Source organism: Periplaneta americana, chromosome 16, assembly GCF_040183065.1.
Source record: "Periplaneta americana isolate PAMFEO1 chromosome 16, P.americana_PAMFEO1_priV1, whole genome shotgun sequence".
NCBI lineage: Eukaryota > Metazoa > Arthropoda > Insecta > Blattodea > Blattidae > Periplaneta > Periplaneta americana.
The window spans coordinates 13,764,008-13,785,000 of record NC_091132.1 but is presented as its reverse complement, the minus strand read 5'-3'; the positions used below and the strand labels follow the sequence as shown (position 1 = coordinate 13,785,000).

The following is a 20,993-nucleotide window of genomic DNA, read 5'->3' as shown; positions in this document are numbered from 1 at the left end:
CAGTGTTTACTTCTGATTTCAGTATTTCTTCTGTTAAATTTAGATTATATTCTATATTTAATAGAGTTAAAGGGTTTGGTTTAATTTGTAAGTCTTCTTTTAAATTCGGGATATTGATTTTCTGTTTTAATTCTTGAACAATGGATATGAAACTTTTTTGAGTTTTCAATCTACATATGCCAATATGTCTATGCGTCTAAAAGAGCTATTTGTTGCTATACAATAAGCCTCTTCCACCTCCCAGGATTTCTTCTTTAATGCTGTAGTAATTGAAGACCTCACTTCATGGTGTCGAGCATTATGCAGTAACAGTTCATGATCACATTGGCCTTGGACATGTGCAAGAGTTTCGTTCTCCGAGCATCCATATCTGCACTGGGATCCATCCAAAGACCTACCAGGAACCTCCCTTACTGCTGCAACATTTACATTCATCTTCAAAGAAGATACCCATTCCGAAGTACATAACCCAGATTTATTGGCGACTCATTTATTGGCTTCAATGCTCTTAAAAGAACAGATCGTAAATTTTTTTTTTATTTTAGTAGGTTATTTTAAGACGCTTTATCAACATCTTACGTTATTATTTAGCATCTGAATGAGATGAAGGTGATAATGCCAGTGAAATGAGTCCGGGGTCCAGCACCGAAAGTTACCCAGCATTTGGACATATTGGGTTGAGGGAAAACCCCAGAAAAAACCTCTACCATGTAACTTGCTCCAACCGGGAATCGAACCCGGGCCACCTGGTTTCACGGCCAGACGAGCTAGACGTTACTCCACAGGTGTGGACCAGATTGTAAATAAACAGCTATAAAAAGAAATAATATTAATTGAAAAAAAAAAAAAAAAAAAACACTAGATGTTTTGTCGGAGGTATAGCCTGACATAAATAGACATCACAGAATTCTCTTTCACAGTATTCAATTTGTACCCTGTCTAAAGAAGTTTCACTTCAATACCAAAAGTTTCACAAAAAGACTGCAGTGAAAGACACTACAAACAGCAAATACAGACAAGAAAAGAGTGATTTGTATAAGTTTTATTAATATTGTAAATAGCGAATATCTTATTTTCTTTATCCAACTCGTCCATTCCAACATCACATACCATGACAACATGAATCACAATTCTCAGATTGCAAAGACTGAAGAACGGTTTCAAGTAACTTCTTACTGACAATCAAAGTTGAATTCAAAATAGGCTGTGTCAAAATTATGAATACGAATATAACCATCTTCTCCTCCACTACTGTAACTCTTTCCATCGGGATGGAATGCTACACTGTTTATAGGTCCGAAATGGCCTTTCACACGACCAAACTCTTCTTCAAACACTAAATGGAAAAACCGAGAATCGAACTTTCCAATACGTGTTGATGTCGTCGTCACATCCATAGCGTCCTGACCACCACCTACCACAACCTGGAACATAATTACATCATCATTCACAGACTTTTACCACTTCCGCATACAAGTTGGTAGATGAGGAAATGCTAAATCACATCTCATTTCGCTGTCTTTGATTCAGAAAAGAAGAATTAAAATTAGTTTGTCAAAACCTGTTGATTACCCAATACATCTGATTTTTTTCAGAATTTTATGTTCATAATGTTGAATAAATTTACAATTTAATTGTAGAATTTTTTCATAAAAATTGTTTGTCATATTTAAATTAATCAGAATTGTCAATTGTTCTCATATATATATATATATATATATATATATATATATATATATATATATATATATATATATATATATACAGTAGCGTGCAAATTAATCCGAACAACGTAATTACTTATGCAAAAACACTCAAACGGGATAAAAAAAGGATCTAAGACATACCTCAGTAATCTATGTGGCCTCCCTTGTTCCTAATAACAGCTCTGAGACGATTTGGCATGGATTCCACTAATTTCCCACAAATATTCTTCATTTCTTCATCGCGAAACCATACACCAATGAGGGCAGAAATCATCTTCTCCTTTGTAGAACAATCCATTTTTTGCATTCTTCTTTTGCAAATTGACCACAAGTTCTCAATGGGGTTGATGTCGGGTGAGTTGCCTGGCCAGGGGAGTACCTGAATATTCTTCTTGTTGAAGAATTCTGTAGTTTTTCGAGACGTATGGCATGGTGCCAGGTCTTGTTGGAACACACCTCTGCCATCCGGAAATGATTTTTGCAGCTGGGGTACCATTCTGGTTTCCAATAAGTGAATATATTTGTCAGAATTCAGCATTCCCTTGATAGGTATTAATGCTCCAGGCCCTTCATGTGTAAAACAACCCCAAAACATTATTTTATAATAATAATAATAATAATAATAATAATAATAATAATAATAATAATGATTTATTTTAGCTGGCAGAGTTAAGGCCGTAAGGCCTTCTCTTCCACTCAACCAGCAAAAAGTGTATATACATATGCATGAACTTACAAAAAATTCAACTTTAGGGGGGTATTTGGGTGCTTGTTGGAGACGAGCTGCTGTTACTTTTTCGGATCCTTTCCATACGTAAGAAACACAGTGGCCATGGACCTCGACATGAGACTCATCGGAAAAAAGTACATTCTTCCAGTCATTCACTGTCCAGTGTTGATGTAATTTTGCCCACATTAAGCGTTTTTTGCACATAACAGGGGTTAGCAGTTGCTTCTTAATAGGCTTACGAGCCCTTCGTCCAGCTTCCAAAAGCCTACGCCGCAATGTTGTGACGTGAATATTCGCCCCAGTGGTAGCCCTTAACTCACGGGTTAAGTCGACAGCAGTTAGTCTAGGATTTAATTTACTTTTCCTGACAATTAAACGATCATCTGCAGGTGAAGTCTTCCTTTTCCGGCCACAGTTTCCTTTTTTCTGGGGTGTGATGGATCCAGTCTCCCTGTATCGTTTTATGATCGAATTAACAGTAGCCAAACCAATGTGACATTCTGCAGCAATTTGCCTCTGTGTCATAGAAGAATGCTCTGCTAATGTTATCATTTTAGACCGTTTTCGTGGAGTTGTATCTATTTGTGAAGATGACAGAATGTACACAGGATTGCAGTATTAAGTCTTCAACACAACTGAAATGCTTATAAGTACAAAAAGACAGGCAAAATGTCACATATTATAAAAAAAATAATAACGACAGACCTTCAACAATGGAATTACACGTACTACAGATGTCAATTAAAGTGGTATAAGCAGCTGTGAGGCCAACAATGACAGAAAATGTAAAAATATGTCGTGTTCGGATTAATTTGCACGCTACTGTATATATATGCAAATTCTCCATTAGCATTCCAAACTTGCTTTTTGCTTAATCCAGAAACTTGATTGCTAACAATTTCTTCATCCATAAACAGTGAAAAATAAATTACTAATACGCCCACAAGGAGCAGAAGTATCCATTTATAAACTTACATGATCCAGGATAGGTGAGATGGCTGCACTGTTCACAGGTCGCTCAGTCTTGTACGACTTCAGACACATCAGACTGTCTGTATCAAACAACTTAGCTGTGTTGTCTTTCGATGCAGTGATGAACATGGTACAATCCTTATTCATCTGCATGTCATTTATTGATTTGCTATGGTCGTTAACACTGTTCAGAATCTTGCCCATCTAGAAAATAATAAGGTTCAACATAGGGAAAATGAGTGCAATGAATTCTCCATTTAACCCTCCGCAAGCTGACCTGAAATACGCATGCAGAACCCGGTTTGTGTGACTATCGACTATAATAACTGTAAACTGGCAGTCTCTTCAGAGTCGTTATAACTGGTTTCGACTGTATCTGCTAATGACAGCACATCTTCTGTCCACACAAATATAACTCGCCATCTGTGGAATGCCTTTGTACAAAATTTTATATTTCACTTTTTAATCAAATCCTGTTAAACCATTTTGAATTTTTAAATTGCATAAGTCTAATCTAACAGCCCCTTTAGACAAAGTTGGAGATATATTTTTTAATAAATAAATATATATATATATATATATATATATATATATATATATATATATATATATATATATAGTGAGGATCACGTAAGAATAATTCCTAAAAGTCTAATTTGGCCATCTCTTCAATGTTGCCAACTAATACCAGATATCACCAAAGAGGGTAAAATCACAATGGTACGTACTGAAATAATAATAATAATAATAATAATAATAATAATAATAATAATAATATACTATTAACAATTACAATGTCTTGCTTATACAATTTTCGTCCTGGACTTCTCGAATATTACAGTGGTAATAGGATTAGCATGATCTAATATTACAATTTATTTTGTCAGGCAACATGAAATTTATTGCTTTGAGTAAAGCGTTTACAATTCATGAGACCTAACCTAAAAATGTATTTACTTATTTGCATTTTCATCAGTTTGCTTTACTGTAAACCGAATTCATTGCTGCCAACATAACAGTTAGAAAATAACTGCCAGTATTAGTATTTGCCAATACCCGAAATTCGAAATGAAGTTGGTAAAAGAAAATTCAACCTGAGAGCTAGAAAATCACTATAATCCACTAGCATATTTAGTAATAGAGAAAAATGGTTAGGTTTCATCCTTAGGGTATTAAGTAAGCTGATCCGGACTATATATTTATTTATGTATATAATCCATATACATATGTAATTATATATCTCTCTCCAAACCCAATCATTGGAAGTTAGGTAATTTTAATTTTGTATTTATATTTGTATAATTATAATTATTTTTTACCATCGAATAAAGAAAATCTAAATATTCAGCTATAAAAGAAACCAGACATATTTCTTCATTCGTTTTCAAGATCCAAAGAATAATGTAGTATGAGGTACAAAATGGACTTCGCCCAGCTTGCCAAGGGTTAATGCAGTGAAGATATACGAGGTTTGTTTACTGCCAAAATGACTTAAATCCTAGTCATGTAGCCCCCATTTCTATCAATCTTACAGCAGTGTCATTTTTTTCCTCCTCCCTATCTAGATTTGCAATAAATGAAAAAAGCCAAAAATGAAGTTTCTATCTTGAAATTATAGCGAGTTACTTTAAATTGCTGTTTTCTGAACATTGTGATGTGATAGAGAAAAGACAAGGAGGAAAAGAATGGAAAGAGAAAGATAAGTAACTATAGACAAAGAAGAGGAGAAAAAAATGCCTTTCCTTTGTGTCCAGACTTTATTAATACCTTGTATAATTTTATTATTCTAAACAAATCTGATTCATTTCATTCACTTATTTAAAATGAGTTTCCTTTCAGCCACTTCTGTAAATATTTTGTGTCTGAGAGGAAAAAAGAAATTTAAAGAACTTACTCCGCAAATTAAGTATATATAATTCGTTAAATTAGTCTGCCCTGTAAACTAAAATATCTAGTTGCAATAGATCCAATGTATAGGCTACATAATCTTCTCCTTGCCTGATGACAGAGAAGAACCCAAACTTATAATCGCACAGTTTTCCAGGAGCATTTTACACTTTCGTTCTCTCTCAGTCATATTCAACTTATATGAGTAAAACTTCATACTTACCCGTAAATCCCACTGAGTGAGTTCCCCATTTTCATGACCTGTGATAATGAATTCGTCCAATGTTCCCCATAACAACGATGTCACTTTGGATCCAGTAATAGGAATACGAAGAATTGGATCGGCATCCTCTGAATAAAATGAAATTCAATAAATCAAACTTCCAAACAAACAGTGACTCTAAATTTCTAGTAATTTTGGATAATGACTAAAATTAAGTAATGGGCAAAAGTCTTAGGCCACGAAATCTAAGATACATCTGAAAATCTTATACAATTACTTCTGTAACTAATAGCTGATCTATGTTTTCATTCCAGTCTTGAAAACAGCATAAATATTAAGGATATTGCTAGAGAGTTTAAGTAATATTTACTTATTTTATTTATTTGTTATTTTAGCAATCAATCTTCTTAATGTATCCAGCTGTTTGCTGACAACATAAAGTCCACTATAGTCCACTGTAATCTATTCAGTTGTTTTTCACGAGAAATGAGGGGTATTTTGATCGGTGTTCATTATACTGTAGGTGCCTGTTGCTAGTAGCCAGAGTTGGGGTGTAGTCAATATATACTGCAGGGCTGTGTCTTCTGCAACTGGTACTAATGATTTTAATTTACTTATTTTTTTTATTTTTATTTTTTTAATTTGTTATTGTATTTTACAGATAGATATATTCTATACTGTTTTCGCTGTAAGAAAAATCATAATGTAAACATAAGCACGTTGCTATCATACCCGTGATTGGCTCCCAGTCGGAACACTCACAAGACGCAGGAAAATATAGTTCGTATTTGGAAACCACAATATTGTATTATTTGAAAATAAAACATTGAATTCTAGTTGTTAAATACGATGAAACATTTAACTTTACTCATATGTAAAACGCTATGTAACAGAAAAGCTACTTTTATATTTTGTTATGTACTATGAATGCGGATGAATACCAACAGTAATACCGAGATAGTCTGTTCTTGTAACAAGCTGGCATCACTTGAGCTCGTAGTTGTTCACGTAAGCACGTGGTACTGAAGTATGGCTTTTGCATCCTCAATTGTCCATTGTGAAGACATAAGACTTAAAAATAATTTAATTACATTAATTATAAAATAAATGTTTCCTAAACAAACGAATGCATAGTAGTGAGGTTAGACCTACTTGACGAGTAACGGGAAATGTTTAACATGAAACATAATGTACAAAAGTAGGTGGGAACACGTACTGAGAATCTATTGCGCCAAACAGTGGCCAATGAAGCCTCACTTAAGTCACATGCTATTGTTTACATTAGGATTTTTCTTACAGCGAAAAGATTATAGGAAATAAAATTTATTTGTATTAATGTTATATGAGATTCACTTGTTATAATGAGTTAACATCTCTTAAAAACCCATTCCCGTATTATAGATTTTTACTGTTCATAATATTCCTTTACTTTCATGCTCTATCTCAGACGTGGGCATCAGTAGTACATGTCGAACGGAGTCGAACGCAAGGACGTGATCTCCCTCCCTCCACACCCCTAGCTGGGGTATCTGTCCGACCGGTTGAAGTACTATACTGGCAGTCAGCGGTGGATTTCATTAAAAAAAAATGTCGCTCACTAAGGAAGCTCCTGAAGTAAAAAAGTCCAAAAATATTATTTCCACAAAGAATGGGAAAATTAATTCTTTTGTTGCGAAGAAGGGGAAAGTGTTAGATGCTTATTATGCTACAAAATTTTATTAGCACGTTCAGCGACATTATGAAAAGACTCGTTTTAATGGAACAAATTTTTTTAAATTTTATTTTTTATAGTAATATTAGTCCACACCTGTGGAGTTAACGGTTAGCACGTCTGGCCGCGAAACCTCAAGTGCAAGTGCACAAATATGGCTGGTTTAGATGTATATAAGCTTAAACAACTTTTCAAAGTAAAATATTCACATCTTCGGAGTTTTGTTATGAAAATTGCTTCTATGTTTGGCTCAACCTTTATTTGTGAACAGTTTCTTTCTCAGTTGGCCATTGTAAAATCCAAATCAAGATCACGCATTTCAGACGAAAATTTTTTCTATCAGCTCACAATTGCAATGTCTGACATAACTCCAAATTTTGAAACACTTGCTGATTTACGTGACGAAGAAGAATAAACGAATCCTTTCTTTTAAGGGCATAAGTCAATTGACGTAAATTGACAAAAACAACAAAGAACTACAGTAACAAGTTTAAAAAATAGCCTAATTGTTGCTTTTCTGTTTCTTGGTAATGTGCTTGATATTTTGTTAAGAATCTATTTTTCCTTAGTTTCTTAATTTTATTTTGAAAGGATGCAAATTAGTGACTGATGCCCTTTCAAAACAAATAGGTTCAGATTAAGGCATTACTTTTTAACTGTTGTGGAATTGTATGGTTTTATATCATTTTATAAGGTTTTTACAATAATTGTTTAAATTAGAAATAAAGTTATGTTTCAGCTTTTTGTAAAATAGTTTGTATTTGTTTTGGAAAATATGTTTTCTTTCATTGTCATTATTCATAAAAATAACATTTGTAGAAAACTGTGTATCTTTTTGTCCTGCTTAATTACTTAACTTTCCGTGTTTCAATACTTCACGCGATCCACCGCCGAGTATTACGTTAACAGGTGATGCGTGTTGCAGCAATCAGAGTAGTACGGCGCATCTCTTTAAATGTCCACGTCTGCTCTATTTAATCATGAGGGTTGTTGATTGCAGGGGACTTGATCCATGTGTTGTATCTAAGAGGTAAGCATTGGTTTTTTTCCATATCGACGGAGCAATATATGCAGAATTGTATGATTTAATATAATACAATATTTAAAATATACAAAGCACGACTACCAGATCAGATACTATCTAGCAATTTTCATAGAAGTCGAGCTTCTCCAGTGCTTAAAGTTTAATCATTTCTGGCAATCATGCTCAAACTGAAGTATAAAGCATATGTGCTATTCTCTTACAAAATACAAAAAAGGAGGGGACTTTGTCCTCAAACATGACCAAAACTGACGAAAAAAAATATATACTTTTAGAGTTTATGAAAAAAAATCTGTTAACTTTATTTTCAAACGAAAGCATAGCTGTTTAGCACCGACATTTTTAAAACCTCCAATTTTAAATAGCTTAACAGACAGATTTAATATTCGCATTCTACTGGCATACTCGCAACAAACTCATCTGCACTTTTTTTTTCTTGGTTATTAAATGGCGTTGAATCAACTACAAGGTTATTTAGTGCTGATGGACTTGGTTATAGCGACATTTCTGACAAGATGAGGTGGAGGATTCACCATAGATTACCTGACATTTGCCTTATGGTTGGGAAAAACCTCGGAAAAAACCCAAACAGGTAATCAGCCCAAGTAGGAATCGAACCCGAGCATAAGTCCGGATCGGCAGGCAAGCACCTTAACCGACAAAGCTACACCGGTGCCTTGTACTTATTTATGTCCATAACATAGCCAAATAAGAATTTTAATAATGATACAACTAAAAAAAAACTGAATTTTAACAGCATATAATGATGGATACTACAGTAGTCAAATCAACATTTAAAATCATACAGTTGTATAGTATTTTAACACAATTTTAGTATAATGGTTTTAGGAAAACAGAACATGTTATTTTGTGTATTCTATACTTTATTTCTATTATATATAAAAAAAACTAGTATTTATGATATTATTCAAATATGTTTTGAGTATATTGTGACAGCGACGTGAGATTCGAACTCACGACCAGCGTCCCGCAAGAGAGCAGATCGCGCGGGCTCCATGAAGCACTGCGGGACGGCGCGCGGCAGAGAGAAGAGAGGGGAAAGGGCCTATGCACGAGGGGAGGCTGCGCACGCAGCTGCTACTTACGGAGTGAAGGGGGAACGGACCTTCCCGACTCTTCCAGAAGCCCGTCGAAGTGGAAAAATCGCGAATTCGAAGTTTCTCGGTTACGTTGCTGTGGTTATAAATTACGGATGCGAAGGAGTGTGTGTGTGTCATTCATGATTAATTCAGTCAGTAAGCCAGTTAACAGAGCAAGCCAGTCTTGTGTACCGGAGTTCGACTCGAGTGTGCGTCCGCAACTGTGTCAGCATCCGAAGGCCTGAGTTCGAGTACAGTGGACTGTCTCTGAAGGTCTGTGGTTCGAGATACTGTGAACTCGAGTGACTGAGCTAGAAGAACTGTGAACTGAGAACTGACAGTTCTTATTTGTAAATAGTGCTTTGTAAATATTAGTTAAGATTAACAGTTCATTGTTGTTCGTAATAGTCCAAGTAAATTGTCATTGCCGTCAGTGGAGTGCTATAACGAATACGGTGTTGAGTGAAAATCCTATTGTTGACAAGAGCGTTTAAGGTGAATTGTAGAAAGGAATTATTGTTGGAAGAATAAAATCCTATTGTTGAGTGAAATAAATTTACAATATAATACAATATAGTGGAATCTGTGTTTATACATTTCCTTTGTACTTTTGCATTCTGTCAACAATTTGAAGAAGAAACTAAGTTTTTCTTTGTGCTTGTTTTTGTCTTCGTGAATTAAAAAGCAAAATATTGGGTAAGAAAAGATCTTCAAAACGAACAAAGGCCGGAGAAAAAAATTACCTGACATTCTAGAATTACCATGTGCTTCAGAACCACACGGTTAGTCTCCCAGAGTGCGAGAGACCAGATTTTGATATAAATAAAAAATGGTGTAGTCTTTTAATAACATGGGGGAGAAAAATAGAGCAATGGAAACATTTTCTTTATTCTTTGGTATAAATTTCAAGAGTATTTACTTAACACACAAAAAAATATGAAAAATAGCTATAGCTATACAAGATCAAAAGGGTTCTCAAAAGAACCTGTAAACACAAGATTATTGAGAAAAACAAGTGCTAACAATAAACTTTACCTATAGATTCATCTGCATTCCTCACGTCTATAATAAACATCTCACACTGATGGCCCAAATGTGCATCAGTTGAATAAACAGCCATATTGGCACTATAACTGAAGTTGCATGATCGTACTGAAGAATTGTTTTCTATTTTTCCAATCTGGCATCCTATAACAAGTAACAAAGATTCAATAAATTCATAAATCCTTCACCATAATACAACATCACACTTTAGTTTCCAACATTAATTAATTTTTAGATGTTATTTTATTGTAAATTATGCATGTAACTTTATTATGTATCGAATCCTCCCCTGAGCATGCTATCACTCTCTTTCAGGGTAGTGCTAGATTTACAATTTCTTTGTATTACATTAACACAACTTATTTATCAAATTAATATAGTGAAACCTCTCCTTACGGACATTCCTCATATATGGACAGATTTTTATGTCCCAACTGAAATAATATAGAAATAATGATAAATTTAACTCTCGTTTACGGACACTCTCAGACACGGACACGGACAGCTGTTTCACAGTCCTAAAGCTTGCTTGACCTCCTGACCATGGACAGAACTTGGATTTCAAGACCTTATATGTTACAAACATGGAAAATTTAGTTTTGAGAACTGTACAGAAATTCTTTAACATGAAAGAGGACAATAACGGTCTTGTAGGATTCGACACATGATAGGGTTAGTAGGATTATTCTCTTCACTTCAATCAGTTGTTCTATTTCGAGAGACATGGCACCTGAACGTAAAGGTTAAGTTGAAAACTTTAAATTACAGTATTGCATAACTGTAGACCTAGAATAAAATTGCCTTGCGCAATACTGTATTTTCTTTTTTCGACCTTATCTACTGTAGTTGAAAATTTCAAAGAATTTAATGTAGTACAGTAGACTGCATTTAGAATTAAACTATAGTAATACATTTCATTTATGGCGAAGTGCATCAACATTGATTAAAAATGCAGTAATCATAAATTACGAAACGACGGTTAAACAGTAGCCGTGGTTAAAATGTAATTTATGTGCACCATTCATAATCACAGATTACTAAAACATGGCTAGCTGACACCTCATTTAACCAGAGTAAAGTCTATGATGGTACATTGTTTCTACAAAATGACTAAAGGAAAGCATCCATACCGCTGCAAAGATAATAGTCAATGTCTAAACACGACTGCGCTCACTATGTTCTACATCGAAATGAACATATCCTACATTTTCGCATTGCATTTGTTTGCCTTTGGGCGCTGTTATATTTGTGACTTCCATTTCTTTGTTTTTCAGTACTGTTAGGTTAAAATAGTACAAAATGGAAAATTGAATCCAAAAATGATTATATCCCAATGTTAGGTTGAAGTGTCGATAGACTTAATTACTAGATTTAAATGTATTATATAAAAAAGATGGAATATCCATAAAGGAAAAGGATGCAGAAGATTGGTAGGAATGTGTGTACGATCTTGGACCCCATTTACACCAGGGAATTGTGCATTATCTTAAGATCCATCCATAACCTCTCTTTGTTCAGCCAGTGACAGAGAAAGAGATACCGGTATTCGAGTATTCCCTCTTAAAATATAGAAAATAACAGTTACATAGAATCGTAATATAAGCAGCCGATCTGTAGAAGAAATATGATTGTTCTTGTGTTATTTCAAGTGATCCATTTGTAGATTTTGACAAACGAAATCCCTCCTGAAATTTTCTGTCACCTAATTCCTCGTAAGAATTCTCTCTTTCCACTAAAGAACCTTCACGCTCACGCTCTAGCCAAGTAATTCAAGTACTGCACAATAATAATCGTCTTCGAAATAATAACCTATGGTTCTGGCCGCCATTTTGCTTTACTTCTCTACTAATCGCTGGTTATCTCCTTCAACCGCTCATATTTGGCCGGTTAGAGATTACTGTGGTTAACCTCCTATTTAAGTCGTAACCGAGGTCGATCCACCGTAAAAATGCTTAATCAGGGATTAGGTGACAATTTTAACCGATGGTTACACTAACCGATGTTGATGCACGTGGGCATTAAAGTGTAAAGGGATACATAATGCATAATATAAATTTACTGTTAGATTCAGGAGCCTCCCTCCCAATTAAGGACACCTCCTAGATGCGGAGAGATTGTTATGTCCCTTCGATGTCCGTAAATGAGAGGTTTCACCGTATGTTCAAAAATGTTGTTATATTTAGAGGCTCAGTTTCTGCAATCTAAGCCATAGCTTCAATCAATATTCCTACAAATTCCAAAATCGCAGAAATTCAATCATCCATACACATACTGCCAAACAAAATAAAAACCTGTATCTCTACTGGATGCCTGCACATTGTGGTATTATGGGCAATGAGATTGCAGATTGTTTGGCAAAGAAAGGAACTAAAATATTACAAGTACCCTTGAAAAAGATATCTTATCACAGTGCCAAATTGTTCATACAAACACAATTTCAGATCAAAATTCTAAAGAAATTTCAAGAAAACTGTAATAATAAATCTTGGTCAGTATTGTTACTGAAAAAGAAATTAAACCTGATTCTCTTCGACATGATGCAATAGCACAATTTCGGATGCTAAGGCCAGATGCACACAGAATCAGACGCGGTGTGGAGCGAAGTGACATTTTGCCTGATGGTACTTGTCTCCCATTGAGTTCTTATGATAGGATGCACACAGAATCAGACGCGGCGCGATGGTTGTGAGCAGACACGAAGAGACAACATCAAATGACTGCTTGAAGTTCGTCGCGAGGAGACTGTCTGATAGCTGCAGGGTACTGTGCATGCGTTAGTAGTGGCTATGATTGCACGCTTTACAAATACTATTGTTGTGTAGTGCACATTATTCATAATGGAGCTCAATGTGGATAAATTAGTTCTTTTAGTACAGGAAAGATATGTTCTGTATAATCTATGAAACAATATCACGACAATAATTTGGTTTCTAAAAATATGTGAGAAATTGTAAATGACATGAAAGCACCAGGTGGTGAATAATAATAATAATAATAATAATAATAATAATAATAATAATAATAATAATAATAATTTGTACTAGGCCTACTTCTCTGCTCTATACTATCACTTATTATTGATTTAATATACAGTGAAACTTGTGTAATTCGAACGTTTTTAATTCGAATTATTCTTTATTTCGAAGTTTTCCTTTGTCCCCTTGAATTTCCTATGGAAACAGTGCATAAATATCGTCTTTTATTCGAACATAATTTTGTTTAATTCAAAGAAAAAAAATCCAGAATGGACATGAGTTTTACAGTGAAATGTGGCAAAGGCGGAACGAGCCAGTACTGTAACAAAATTGACCTGACCATAGGGGTTGGAGGCTGGAACCGGGAATGCATTGTATCTCCTTTTCGGAGAAAGTGGTCCCAGTGCGGGTTGACAACCCTTGGAGTGTCATTCACCTCGAAAGTACAGTTACCGTACTCAGTTTAAAACGGTCACTGTGCATTGCTTTTCACAAACTCCGAAACCCCGATCTTTCACTTCCGAGAGCTAAGAAGATTCATTGAGGGACACCAAAATGTGCATGGTTCTCTGTTTGATGCATTAAATAAACTGGAGGACTTTACAGTAACCCAGCAAATCAATAAAAAGAAGCAGACTAAAATCACATCCTACTTAACAAAGGCCTAGTAAGGTATGTATTTTTAACTACTGTATGTATTGTGCATAAATGTTTACTAATTACTGTACCGTACTGTATTTATGTAATAGGCCTATCATTATACAGCACTATATTTTCTTGTATTATAATACCCTGTTGTCTTGAAATGTTATAGTAATACATAGTACATACAGTACACCTGTAGTTTGCCTTCTGCAGTACCATTTTTTTAATTCGAATTTTTCCATAATTCGAATTTTTTCTTATGCCCTTCAGATTCGAATTACACAAGTTTCACTGTATTATTTTTCTTTATTGTGAGTCGTAAAGTAATCATAAACATACAAAATGGCGTTTGTGCACTACATTAGTAGTATTTAATTTTAAGACTCTTTCAATCTTATAGACTTTTAGGCGTATTACGCATCCTTAGGAAATAATAACCAAATACAATAAAATTTCTCACATAAACAGTCTCTTTCATTGGCCCCATTTTCTAGCCAGTTTTCCAACCCACACAGTCAGCAAATCAATTGTCGCAAGCAGACAATGTTGAGCTGTCTCGAGGAGTTATACGGCAAAATGTTGCATCGCATCTGATTCTGTATGCACCCGGCCTAACTGGCCATAATTGTTTAGCAGCACATCTGTTTAAAATTGGAATTTCTGGTTCATCAAAATGCATCCTGTGTAATCTAGAAGATTCTTTGATGAATTAAGTATATTTACGAAAATGTCCAGTTTGCAGCGGAAAACCTGCCCTTGGGCAGATCACTATGCATCTATATATTTATGTATCTATGTACGTCTATTGTTACCAACTGAAACATTCATGATCACTAGTTAAATCAGTGATATGTGATTCCCTTCTATGTTGTTGTTGTTATTTTGTTATTTTACGACGCTTTATCAACATCTTAGGTTATTTAGCATCTGAATGAGATGAAGGTATTAATACCGGTGAAATGAGTCTCGGATCCAGCACCGAAAGTTACCCAGGATTATTGTTGTTGTAGGTCAACTGTCTGAAGATAGGTCTGAACCTCACAAGTGATGCCAAGTAGACACCACTTAAGAGGCAATTAGGCCAGGAGATAATGGGGTAGGGTGGCCAGTTCCTTTCCCTCTATTGCATCTAAATTCAATTAAATAATGAATACCAGATCAGATACTATCTAGCAAATATCACAGAAGACAAGCTTCTATTTTGCTTAAAATATAATCATTTCCGGTATTCATACTGCAATCACTGAACTCTTACAGAAAACTATCAGTTCAAAAAAAAGAAAGGAATGTAAAGCTGCGCATACTGTCTTTTTTATGGTCTTGTACACAATGAAGCCATTTCAAGAGTTAGCTCAATAGTCTACAACAAACTGTTCCCAGGATAGTGTATACTGTGACAGCCCTCTGAAAGTTTTTCAGTTTTAAAACTGGATTAACATCTTTCATGTACCGTACCGGTATTTACAAAGATCTTCCACATTTCACGTCATGTTATGAATGTGAATTTTGTGAAGCATATTATCAATATTCGTTTTCACTTGTTGCTAACGTATTCTTTTAGTATGTGTCGGTAGTTTTGATCTTTTTCAGAATAGTCAAAAGATTTCAAGATAATTTCGTCGTCAATGTTGCTGATACAATAACAATTTATTACAGCACAGCACTGATACCATATTCTAATACAGTACAAGGAGCAAACAGAAACTAATATGACCAACCACCATTTCTATTTCTATGTTTAGGTTAGGGTTTTGAGTGGTGAAACAACCATAAATAAATTACACAACTTAACTGTTACCGGTATGGTATACAAATGTGTTGCCAAAGGAAGGTGGATATCCATCCTCACACACCTACAGACCAAGATATACCAAATCTTGAAGTAACCAAACCTAACCTTCACTGATACTCAACATTACAAAAACTCACTTTCTATCTATGTACCTTTCAAAAAGCTTACATGCAAGGACCCTTGCCTCTCACTGGCTACCACTTTCACAGCAACTTTCCACTTTCTTTCAGTGCAAAACTGGCATCGTCGCTCTGTCTTTCTTTTGTTTTCACTCCCATCAATAATAATGATTAGAAGCCAAGTATGCAAATACATTCATATCTTAGCACGATAATGCAATAATACAGAAATACACCCCAACTGCTTTACATATTGCATTTCCTTCGGTAATTATGGAGTTTGGTAAATCTCTCTAAGTACTGGTTCTGTTCTTTCGAGAAAAAAAAAAAAACAAAAAAACCCCGATTTTTGCCCCAAAAATTAAAACACTTAGAAAAAATGAGCGGAAAGCATTAAATTCTCGAAAAAAGTTCAAGGAAAAAAAAAATCTGAAAACTCCCAATTTTTGCAAGTATGAGTAACTTAAAAATTCACAAAAACAAAAAAGACATTAAAAAAAATGCTTATTTAAAAAAACCTGTAGTAGTCAAACTCCATAATTACCGTTCTTTTTCGTGTTTAGAAAACCAACAAATTTCCCACTAATACTTCGAAAATATAATAAAACAGGTTCTGCTTTCGGACAGGAAACTAATTAACACTGTGTCCTAGATTTCATAAAGAGATTCTCTGTCCTGCAGCCAATAGGAAGGGATTCAGACATGTGCATTTATTGACATACAGAGTCTTTTTGTATGGAATGAAGATTAAGGTTTGGCATTCACAGCAAATTCTTTATTAATTAATATGCTCATTTTTAACAGTCTCAACGGTAAAACTAGTTCTAGTGATTTGGGAAGTGACCAGTACTGACATCACAAAACAAAAAAAATCACCAGTCTTTCCCCAGAGCTTGAAAATCCTCCAGATTCGTACGTGTAAGGCATAACAAAAGTCTAAACTAACCTGTCCCATCACAAATTCGTATATGAAAGGCATAGCGAGAAACTCTTATTGTCACCAAAGTTATGTTGGTATGACTGAGAAAAGAGCTTTAAACACTTGAAAGTGTATACACGGAATATGAAGTGAACTATTCACAATGAAAATTAAACATAACCGTAACATAAACATATAAGTTTGTGCCCAGGCTACCAAATGGGATCATTCACAATGATTCACATAAGCTTTGACATAAACATTACCGTAAGACGTTAACATGAAAGTTTGCAAACTCCAAACTTTCATGCTTATGCTTACGCGATTTGCAAACAGAACACAATCGTGGAGCACTGAAGTATACACCAGAATATGAGGAAATGGCGTCGTTGTTATGTTTCCATGGTTACCAATTATGTTTGCTGTTATGTTTATGTTCCAAAGATAAAAAATGGAGCATTTTAATAAAAAAAAAAAAACAGAAATTATTCCAGAAATCCCACGTAAATCTGCAGTAGCAAAATTCAGACTGCTTACAGAACACGATTATTTGGCCAAACACTTGAATAAAATAGGAATTTACACAAATCCAAATTGCCGTCTATGCAACAAAGAAGAAATGACTGAAGATCATCTCATAACCTGTGAAGTTCTACCTGATGGATCCACCAAAGAGAAATATTGGAGAGCAAGAACGCTAATGGCTTCGTTGCCAAAGCCCAGCATTAGATAACAACAACAACAACATGTTTATGTTCCCATCATGAATGATGGTATGACTTCTTGATTTTGCCGCAACGTTTGTATTCTTAAGTTAACGCTTACGTTATGTTTAATTTTCATTGTGAACGAGTCTCTCTCCGCTAGTTTAGCCATGTTGTGTGCCTGTGTTTCTTAATCCAATGCCACAATGTATCAAAACACGTGTATCTTAATCCAATGCCACAATGTATCAAAACACATTTCTAATGTGAACACTACATTGAGAAATATCCGTTTTATAACCATACCTGTTGCACAATCCCAAATACGAAGACACTGATCAGCCGCCCCTGACATAAAACGTGTGGTATCCCAGTTCACATCAATAGCCCACACAGCGCCTTGATGTCCGTCGAATGACCCAAGTCGCTCTCCATTTAGGGAGTACCATACATTGGGGGTGTGATCCTTCGATGAGGAAAACAACAAATCTCCTTCTCTATTATATTTTATCTGCGTTATAGAACGCTCATGTCCATGGAGCATCAAAGGTTTCTGCAAATACAATATTATTCAGTTATAACGGGGTTTACATAAAGAACATCTTCACAAACTACTATAGTTTTACTCTACCTCAGTCTCAATGGATTTTATGGTCCAAAGAAAGCAATTAAAGGTATTATCCAACATAATCACTTTGAGTTATTACTTAGGTTTTATGGTAATTATTTACTTTATCGATACGGTAGCTGTCGAATCTGGCCTGTCTTCTCTTTAATATAGCCTTAGAAAAAGTCATCAGGGACTCAAACATTGATACAAGAAGAACCATCTATACTAAATCAACACAAATATTAGGATATGCCGATGATCTGGACATAGTGAGCAGATCAACAAGGGATCTTTCATTAAATTGGAAACAGCTGCAAAAAAGATAGGATTACAGATAAACGAAGAGAAAACTAAATACACGGAAATAACAAAAAATCAGTCAAATAATGACCATTTAGATGCTGGACATCATAGGTTTCAAAGAGTAAAAGAATTTAAATACCTAGGGGTGAAAGTGACTGATGATGGAAAAATAGAGCAAGAAATTAAGCATAGACTAACTTTAGCTAACGGAAGTTATTACGGATTAAATAGACAAATGAGATCCAGATATATACACAGGAAAACCAAAATAAAATTATATAAGACCCTTATTACAATTAGACCTGTACTAATGTATGGAGCCGAGACCTGGGCTATAAATAAAGACGATGAAAATAAGCAAGCAGCATTTGAAAGAAAGATCCTGAGAAGAATATACGGCCCTGTGTGCGAAATGGGAAAGTGGAGAATAAGATACAATTCTGAACTATATAAAACATTTAACGACCCTGACATAGTGAGAGAAATTAAAGCAAGAAGAATACAGTGGTTGGGCCATTTATATAGAACAGAGGAACAATACCCAGCTAGAATGTTGACCTTCAATACTATTTATGGCAGCCGAAGAGTTGGAAGACCTCCAGTGAGGTGGTTGCAATCTGTAGAGGATGACCTGTTGAGGAGTGGTGTGGGGGCATGGAGGAGAGCAGCAAGTGATAGGATGAGATGGAGGACAATTGTTGGGGCGGTCAAGGCTGGCAAACGGCTGTAGTACCACGAGAAGAAGAAGAAGCTGTCGAATGCAAATGTTGCACCATTCATATAGTGCACTGTGTTTGTGATCTGGCGTTATTTAACTTGTAACATAACATGGCCGCTTCTAACCTAACTTCCAGAGAGTCAGTCAGAAGCAAAACTGGATGGAAGTCACACAGGACGTATTGGAGAAATAGCCTATCGATAAAGTAAATAATACGTGCATATGCAAAGAAAACGTAGACCGAAAGTTACATTTTTGGCAACATAAACCGCCATGTCACAAGCAGCACCAATATATCCCTACCACATTTTGTATTAAATTCTCGCTTTCTCACCACACAGACTACAATACTTTTCTCTCTGTTAATGTTAGATATGTAGGCTACTTGAAACGATGAACAAGATGAAGAATTATCAATCTTTTCCGCTTGTGCTATTATTTATGCAAGTCAGAAAGATCGGACTAATCGTCACTTTTGACATTATTGCACTGAACTCTGCCCATTGAAAAAAGGAAAAATCTTACTCCTTTTATTCTCCTTCCGCCCTGCTCCAGAATAATAATTACTATTTGTTTCCATAATAGCTATATTTCCGTATAAGTTTGATTTCATTCATTCCTATTAATAATGTTATCAGGTTAGGTTTGTTTTTAGTGTACAACAAGCACTTAGGAGCAAATCGAAGCCAGACACCCCTCAACATTTATTCTGTGAATTTATCTAATTTATTTATTTAATTTAAATATAAAAATAATTCGACTTAGAATACGATCGTTTCTTACAATATGGTTACCCCAAATCAAGTTTTATCACTGAACACTCAGAAAGTATGCACGCTAATATGCAGCACTAGGAATAAACTTTAGAGTATTAAATCACTTCTTACCATGTTTTAAGAATACGTTTTGGCGTTTAATTGTCACGTTTTAGTCAAAGCACAAAATTAACCATTAACACACGCAACACAAGTGACCGGAAGTTGCAGGAAGTGACGCGTTTACAGTAACCAGGGTCGCCAGTAAAAAATTGATATAAAATTTCCTCAAATGAGCATCGGAATTTCTCCAAATTGTAATAATTTTGGAAAATTCTCCGCATACTGATATTATTGTAAAGCAAAACTATTGTTATAAACACATTAGGCTTACTACAAAATAGAAGTAAGCTTATATACTAAAAATTGTGATATATATATATATATATATATATATCTTCTTTTTTGTTGTTAAAAATTCCGGTTATTGTCCCATCATTTTTTACGTGTTTCTATAACGTCTTTGGGCGAAATCCGCGCAAATCAATTCGTGCTGTTAGCTTGCAACTGCAAATTCCATGTTCAACAGTACACGAGGTGGTACACAAATGGCTCCATCTGAGGACGTGTAAGATTCAAATGCTTCATGCAATAGAAACAGATGACCAAGTCGCACGCACGAGCTTCGCTGCAAGCATGATAGAAAAAAATTGACGCTACACCCGAATTCCTCCGCCATGTGTGCTTCTCGGATGAAGCGACGTTCCATGTCAACGGAGTTGTGGACAGGCATAACTGCAGAATTTGGGGTAATGAAACTCCTCATGTCACATGTGAACTGGAGAGAGAATGCTGAAGTGAATGTATGGGCTGGCTTGATGTCCGATAAGTTGATCGGGCCTTTCTTCTTTTCGGGAGAGACTGTAACCACAGACTCGTACCTGGACATGCTGAAAGTATTTGCGTTATCCCAGTTACCACCTCAAACTATTCTCCAACATGATGATGCGCCACACTTCAGCAGCATCGTTAGAGATT

At 35.2% G+C, this 20,993-nt stretch overlaps 1 protein-coding gene across 1 annotated transcript; it reads right to left on the bottom strand.

Moving 5' to 3' along the window:
• Window positions 1-1,027: 1,027 nt before the first annotated feature.
• On the bottom strand, window positions 1,028-20,212 carry eIF3i (eukaryotic translation initiation factor 3 subunit i). Its single transcript, XM_069849678.1, has 6 exons — window positions 20,088-20,212; window positions 17,876-18,122; window positions 10,407-10,559; window positions 5,519-5,646; window positions 3,412-3,612; window positions 1,028-1,424 (listed from the first exon to the last, which is right to left on the bottom strand). The coding sequence occupies exons 1-6, from the start codon at window positions 20,088-20,090 to the stop codon at window positions 1,173-1,175; spliced, it is 984 nt and encodes a 327-aa protein (XP_069705779.1). The 5' UTR covers window positions 20,091-20,212; the 3' UTR covers window positions 1,028-1,172.
• Window positions 20,213-20,993: the final 781 nt, after the last annotated feature.